This window comes from Oncorhynchus keta, chromosome 2, assembly GCF_023373465.1.
Source record: "Oncorhynchus keta strain PuntledgeMale-10-30-2019 chromosome 2, Oket_V2, whole genome shotgun sequence".
Taxonomy (NCBI): Eukaryota; Metazoa; Chordata; class Actinopteri; order Salmoniformes; family Salmonidae; genus Oncorhynchus; species Oncorhynchus keta.
This window is the reverse complement of record NC_068422.1, coordinates 80,039,797-80,047,254: the sequence shown is the minus strand read 5'-3', so window position 1 is coordinate 80,047,254 and position 7,458 is coordinate 80,039,797. Positions and strand designations below refer to the sequence as shown.

General features: G+C 40.6%; 1 protein-coding gene across 2 annotated transcripts; it reads left to right on the top strand.

The window, feature by feature from the left end:
• Window positions 1–514: 514 nt before the first annotated feature.
• On the top strand, window positions 515–3,934 carry LOC118379693 (iroquois-class homeodomain protein irx-3). Of its 2 annotated transcripts, XM_035766718.2 has the most exons (4): window positions 515–960; window positions 1,585–2,623; window positions 3,155–3,221; window positions 3,586–3,934. In XM_035766718.2, exons 1-4 carry the CDS (start codon window positions 745–747, stop codon window positions 3,638–3,640), a joined length of 1,377 nt encoding a protein of 458 aa, XP_035622611.2. In that variant the 5' UTR covers window positions 515–744; the 3' UTR covers window positions 3,641–3,934. The 2 variants fall into 2 exon arrangements, with proteins under 2 accessions (XP_035622611.2, XP_035622612.2); XM_035766719.2 differs by lacking the exon at window positions 3,155–3,221.
• Window positions 3,935–7,458: the final 3,524 nt, after the last annotated feature.

The window sequence follows — 7,458 nt, the reverse complement described above, 5'->3', positions numbered from 1 at the left end:
TTGCCAATTGTTAGAAGCGTCCGCAACGGTGTAAAACGGTGTAAGAAAACACAACTTGACCATAGACTTCTAGCATATGTGAGTCCAAATCACTCGATACGGGCAAACAACATACATTTCTTAGGTCTTTCTTTCCAGTGGACATGAGTCGTGGCTGCACATACGTGAGACACATGCATTAGAAGAAAACTGGAGACACTAGGCTTATGTGAAGTTAATCACTCAACAACACTGAAATATTTACTAGTTGGGCAAATGACCACAAATTGTGAATTAACACTAAAATGGGGTAGGGCTCAGGCGAACAAATAACAAATTAAACGATTGGCGAGCCATCAAATGAGATTTGAAAACCATTCAAATAAGAGATCGCGACGTAAGTGCACTTATCCAGGGGAAATACAGGAGAGAGAGAGAGAGAGAGAGGCGCGCGGCAGAGCGAGAGTGTGTATAGGGGGTGAGATTTGAGAAATGGGAGGGGCTTCTAAACGACTAGAAATGTCAATCAGAGCAAAGAGTCGCAATAATCTAAGGCAATCTGTAAGGACCTGACCTTAGTCCATCCAGATCAATAGGGAAGTGAAGGAGGAAGGCGCAATCGGATCGTTTACACTGGCTGTTTTTTGAGGAAATATAGACTTCCCTTACACTTTGTTGTACTCACTGTAAAGTGGATATCGCAGTACGTACCGCGAGGGCGATTCCCTGCTTTTTGTGATTGCAGCAGACTTTTTTTCTACGACCATGTCTTTTCCGCAGCTGGGATACCAGTACATCCGACCGATATACCCACCGGAGCGCCAGGGTATCAGCAATGCCCGAGCCGGGACGGAGTTGAGCCCGTCCGGGGCACTCTCAAACGTTCTCTCAACTATGTATGGATCACCTTTCGCCGCAGCAGCACAGGGCTATGGAGCATTTCTGCCCTATTCAAACGATATATCAATTTTCAATCAATTGGTGAGTGCCTTTGTTTATTTATGCCTCTGGTTTCCTTCATTTGCTTTCCCCCCATCCAGACTAAAAAAGAGAAAGGTCGCAGTGACGTTACGTTATTGAGACAATGGTCCATTCAGGACTAAACAAGAAGACTCGTTGGTCAACTTTGTTATTGACTCCTTTTTTTGGAAATAGTTAAAGTAGCTAAAAAGTAGCACTATAACTGAAATGTCAGTCGAAAACCTATGTTTAGACCACTAGAAAATAAAGAAAGCAACTGAAATCAAACGCAATATATTAAGTGTGTATACATGCATCTTGAAATACAATGAAATGTTTTCCAATTGGTAGGGAAGTGTTATAAATCAAATAGTTTTGTCGCGAACGGAAATGGTACGTAACAAATAAAAATGTGTAACTTTTACATATGGTAATGCTTTTGTTAGTCGTAAACGCAGAAATCACAGGTCCTATGTAAATAAACATAAATGTGGCGATAGTGGCTTTATATTGCATATATATTGCATATATTAGCCTATATGATTTGGTCTTACTTAACATAAAGCAGAATTTCATTTAGCAAACTTTATTAATCCATCATACTATCTCACACATCCTATTGGGTCTCTGCTCTTTGTCTTTTAGGGTGCTCAGTATGAGTTGAAAGACAGTCCAGGCGTACAAGGACACCCAGGATTTGCCCACCATCACCCAGCGTTTTACCCATATGGCCAGTATCAGTTTGGTGACCCGTCCAGACCCAAAAATGCGACCAGGGAGAGCACGAGTACACTGAAGGCCTGGCTAAGCGAGCATCGTAAGAACCCCTACCCCACCAAGGGGGAGAAGATCATGCTGGCCATCATCACCAAAATGACCCTCACCCAAGTTTCCACCTGGTTCGCCAACGCCAGGAGGAGGCTAAAGAAGGAGAACAAGATGACCTGGACTCCCCGGAGCCGCACAGACGAAGAGGGAAATGTTTACAACAGTGATCACGAGGAGGGAGAGGAAGGGGACAAGAGGGAGGATGAGGAAGAGATTGATTTAGAAAATATCGACACGGAAAATATCGAGAATAAGGACGACTTGGATGATCAGGATGACCTACACGCTGATTTAAAATTAGATGGTAGAAGTGACTCTGAAATTTCAGACGGCTATGAGGATTTACAAGGGCCCGATCAGAGATTTCTGAAGGCTGTAGTGAAGGAGGGCAAAGACATTCACGTGGACCGGGGCGAGTACTTCCACCACCACCATCACTCTTTTGAAATGAAAGCTTCACAGCCGAATGTCGAACAACTTAAACTGAATCCGGTGTCCATCAACTCACCCCCATCAGAAAATAACGCAGCCCTGGCCCAAAAGCCAAAGATTTGGTCTTTGGCGGAGACAGCAACAACCCCTGACAATCCCCGCAAATCTCCACAAATGAATGGCAGCAACACAGTTGGGCCCGCCGCCCAGACCATAATCAGCCCTCATCATAGACTCATCTCTTGTCCTGTTGGGAAAATCCAGAACTGGACAAACCGAGCTTTTTCTGCCCACCAGCTCGCATTACTGAACTCTAACCATTACCTTGGACTGGCGAACCAGGCTTCGGCTAACGGGCTCGCCCTCTACAGCAGGCAGCAACACACGCAGGACAAGAGTCATAGCTCAGACACAGCCGTCACAGGTACATGTCACCAACACTGAGGCTGGCGAGCCTGACTGTATAACAAACTGTTCATTATTACTCTATTTCAGACTTTACTTATCCCTCTTTAACGCATTAGCCTACTTAAAGAGGCCTGTTCTGGACAGACATTTTGAGGCCGTAAAGATGATCATAAAAAGTGTGTTTCCATGCTGTCGTTTATGTGACAGAATAAGGTGGCTTTGAAGCATTGAACTGGGGGAATACAGACAGAGGTGGTCGGAATAAAATGCATTGGTTTTTAATGTTATTATCAGCTGGTTTATTGCGAGAATGGATTATTATTCATGCCCGAAAATGGTTTTTAAATTCAGCAGTTGGCCCCATATTTCTTTGTCACATACCTACTTCAGTATTGTACGTGCTTGTATTTAACCCGTGACTGACGTGAAGATTCCCAGGCAGTAAAATAAAGTATAGACTAAATTCACTGCGACAGTGCTGTGCTCTAGTTATAGACGGGAAAATGAATGCATTTTTAAATGTATTTTATTGGCATTATTATTTCAGAGAGATCTAGTGCCTTGGAAGCAGAGAAAAAGTTGTTAAAAACAGCCTTCCACCCAGTTCATAGACGGTAAGAGTCTGTCATCTTTATTTTATTTGGATATATTATTTTTGATGCACATCGTATTTTATCGTTGCCTACCACATTTACTCAAACTGCAGCCCTTGTGTTGTATTTGTAGGACATCGAATAGATGGATTCCTCCGTGCTTGTCTTATTTCGTTGAGGCCTCAAAATTATATTTGCATATTTGTCGTGCAAAACCCCCAGCTCAAATTTACCACATTGGTTTTATAACCGGCTCTCATTTTCCAAAAGCAATCTTCACTTTATATCAGTTTACTTTTGAAGCAAATCATTACCTTGCAGTTGTAGGTTATTATTATTTTCTCTTTGCTGAGTGTATTTATTTTCTTGCCCCGTGTGTTTGCAGGCCTCAGAATCAACTCGAAGCAGCCATGGTTCTGTCAGCTCTCGCCTCCTCCTAGACTTTGACTTTTTCTCTTTCTTTTTATGGTTTTATTTTAATCTGTTGTAAGGAATGTAAAATAAGAATAATACATCTGTGTATACTTACCTTGTAAGCATGTCCTGTGTAAACCTGCTAATGTTATAATGTATGAACCAGTAGTCTGTGAGTTTTCTTTTTCTTTTTGTAAGTTCTGTGAGGATTTGATGTTCAAAATGTTTTGTATATAAAGTTAAGAAAATGTACATACTTGTGAACCAAATTGTACAAGAAAGTCTATATTTTGGCTAATAAATGAACTGCTGCAACTTTATTCAAATCGCTTGTGATTTTTGGGACGATGTTTGTCTGATGATTGTTTTGTGAAAGGAGAATTAGCTGTTGTGGGCGTTAGATGTTACGAATTAGATTTTGAAGTGGTGCAGAATTGCAGTGCTTTGCTTTTTGCATGTGCGTTTGTCAGTCTGCGTGGCCTACGGCGATTAGGCTTCATCATACTTGGTTGTGATAAGTAAATATTCTAGCAGGATTTGAGGCCTTTTCATATGAGGGATTTAAGAGTAATTAGCTGATTATTGCATCGTACATTTGGATATTACTGTTCTGGGATTATCCTTATTGAGGCGTAACAGACGAATTAAAATGAATAATTCTTTCATTAGCTTTCGTATGAAATTTGTATGGCACATGAAGAGAATGTATGTAGGGCTACTGACCATTTGGATGTAACTATTTTGGACTGAGAGGTTAAACATCGTATAGGCTGGCTATGCGTACATTGGTTGTGGTGTTGTATGTACGATGCGATCTCAGTTCGCGTGTAATATTTGTGTTAGGCCTACTACATGTTTTTTATGCATCTTCAATTTGGTCAGCCGTTGTGGGCTGCACTGCTAACTATATGCCACCAATACATTGTGATATCATTTATTTAGGCTTGTTTCAACATCTAAGATAATTTGCATGTCAGAAGCGTTGTGAGATAAAGTTTATGTAAAGTTGGAGTTGGAGCTCCCTCTACAGTCAAATCTAGTCACCATCGTCGATTCTGCGGTCTGGAGAAGACAGGGATAGGGATATTTTAACCAAAATCACAACTTTCTATTGTAATTATTAATATGTAATCAAGCCATTGAAAAATTATTTGAATATAGGTCCATCGTAAAAGCGTTTGTCATGGTTTGGCATGCATTAAAATACAACCTTTTCCAGCGTTACACTCAATTGACCTAAAAAGGTTTAGGGATATGATAATTGCATTCTTAACAATTAATTGATCAATGTTTTTTTTATATGACCTTTATTTGTACATATTAACTTGGGAAATGTTCCTGCTGCATAAACACCATTGTTAATAAGCAGGCCACATAAACAAAAATAAAACAAATGGGGCGCATATTCACACAATTAGTTGTTTCAGTATCCTTTAATTTAGTTTTTTCCCCTCGGTTTATTTCACTCCACAAAAAAAGTATTAAACGTTTAAATTGTACATTTCAACCGCCTCTTCAAAATGGTTAAAGTTGTTATAGGCCTATGACCATTCCCCAACTTGTCAAGGAAAGAAAAAAACAGGCTCGGCCTACTGCAACAAAAATCAACAAGAATAAACATTACATCCTATCGAATTTGCAACATGTTTACAGTCAATTGTGCAGTGAAATCAAGCGCAGATTTCGAAATAGAAACGAAATACGTGAAAATAAGACACTTTTGTAGATTTATGAATGTGTTTGAATTAGCCAATTAAATAGTCTTCTTCAAAAACCTACATTGTTTTTCCTAGAAAATAGAAGAATACAGACAATATGGATTCAAATTGTATTGGGAGCCTCAGATTTCCTTTTCCCCTCTTTGTTGAAGTTTTTTTTTATCATACAAATGGCGCATTCTGTCACACATTCCACCAATTGAGCGCGTTTTGGGTTGATTGGCCAATGGAGAGCAGGGCCGCTTTGTTTTCAGGGCTCGCTCTGGGATGGTTACATAGCAGCGCAACACAACAGATAGAAAATACCAACATTTCCAACCGACATTCGAGGCTGTGCTTAGAGACCCAGCCTGGGGAGAAAACTTTGGACCGGGCTTGGTATTCTACTAAGTAGGCTGGCCTTCTCGCGCTCTTCTCACCATGCCGCCTTCCTGTCCAATCAATTATCTTCCTGAGAGCCCTCTATCTAACTGCGCGCGCACTATGCATATTTATAAGTCGCAGCGGCTAGTTGTGACACTGATTGATGTAATCATTTTTCTGGTTTGTGCCCTCTTTCACTCGGAAACGCACCGGCACCTCGAGCTCTGGCTGCACAGCGCGGCGCAGGAAGTAACACAGAGCGAGTGACCAGCATTCGCCTATCACCGATGACCCACTAAAAACACATAGCACAGGTCACGAGAGAGAACGCGCTTCCCATACCAATAAACATGCCCAAAGATGTCTCGGTTGTTCAAATTAATTCTAGCCTACAATGAAACTTAAACCCACAGTATAAAAGTACATCATATTTGATACATTTAAATGTAACCAAAATATACAGTATCACATTTAATCTAAGAATCAGGCGCTTTTTATTAAGTATTAAAATGTAGTCAAATTGACAGAATAGATTGACATGATATTACATAATTTCAAATCAAAAACAGGCATTACAAATAATTTTTCCTGTCAGTGATAATACTTGTAGTGGAATAATAAACTATAAGAACCCCCCACAACTATCTCCCCTCCTACTCACACATACACATGTGTGCGCACGTTCATTATGATCATAAATATTGATGATGATTTCCTCAGTGTTCTGGGGGATGTTATCTGATAAGGGAGCTTCTGGAACAATCTCTCTTGATCATGAGAATTCAATCGGAATGCTACTGAAGGGACAGCGATCGTTGTTCAGAGTGCAGAGGACCTCTTCTGATTCGTGCATGAAATTAGGGATTACAATTCCTCAGTACAAACAAACGAATCATGCCTGTGTCTATGTCGCCATACGTGTCAAACCTGCTACGGGTTGAACAGAGCAAATGGAATGCATTAGCTAACATTTCGCTCAGAGCTACACACCACAGCGCATGCAGGGGCCACTTCCAGCGGGGCACGGTGTGTCACTCATTTCCCCGCGTTAAGTGGATGTCCTCGTGGCTATTGAGCAATAATCAACACTGACTCCTCTTTTTATTTCCTCGCTCCCAGCGATGTTAAATACTCTGACTGATTGATTCGCCAGAAAGTATGGTTTAATAGTACAACGGATAAAAAAGGAAAGGCAACACACATTTACGGATGGACAACTTGCTTGTGCGCATTTATACACAGAAAATAACAAGATAAAGAACAGCTATATGGCCAAAACGAACATAATTTTTACAAAAAGCAGCGTCCTTAATATAAATGTAGTAGTGTAGATATCATATTCATGAGGAATATGAAATGTGAGAATAAACATAAATACACACACACACACACATTTTAGTTTTTATAGACAAGTTCATTCTTGTGCTTGTTGGGCAGTTCTATTTTACATTATAAAGTGAGGGTGATCTGAGGTGAGCCTCATGCACCAAGGCTGTGGGAAACCCAGTTCCTATTGACAGGCTGCAAATAAATGGCATTTCAGTCCATCACTAATCACATGTCCTTTGTTGTCCTGAGTGCTGCTCACATCCAGCATCAATGAATAAAGACAGAGGTACATAGCTACGCCCTGCAAAAAAAGGAATGTATTGTAAAAACAGATTTTGAGGGGGGGAAAAATCCAAGTTAGAAGATAGAATCATGAAAATGAAATCTAATCTGTAATTCTGAGCTGTGCATTGATCCAGTGAGGAGGGTGGGCA

What these genes read in the sequence shown, in the direction of transcription:
- LOC118379693 (XM_035766718.2), top strand. Translation starts at nt 745, where the DNA reads ATGTCTTTTCCGCAGCTGGGATACCAGTACATCCGACCGATATACCCA. An exon ending in CTCAGACACAGCCGTCACAG is followed by an intron (nt 2,624 to 3,154) that starts GTACATGTCACC and finishes TTATTATTTCAG; the next exon opens with AGAGATCTAGTGCCTTGGAA. An exon ending in TTCCACCCAGTTCATAGACG is followed by an intron (nt 3,222 to 3,585) that starts GTAAGAGTCTGT and finishes GTGTGTTTGCAG; the next exon opens with GCCTCAGAATCAACTCGAAG.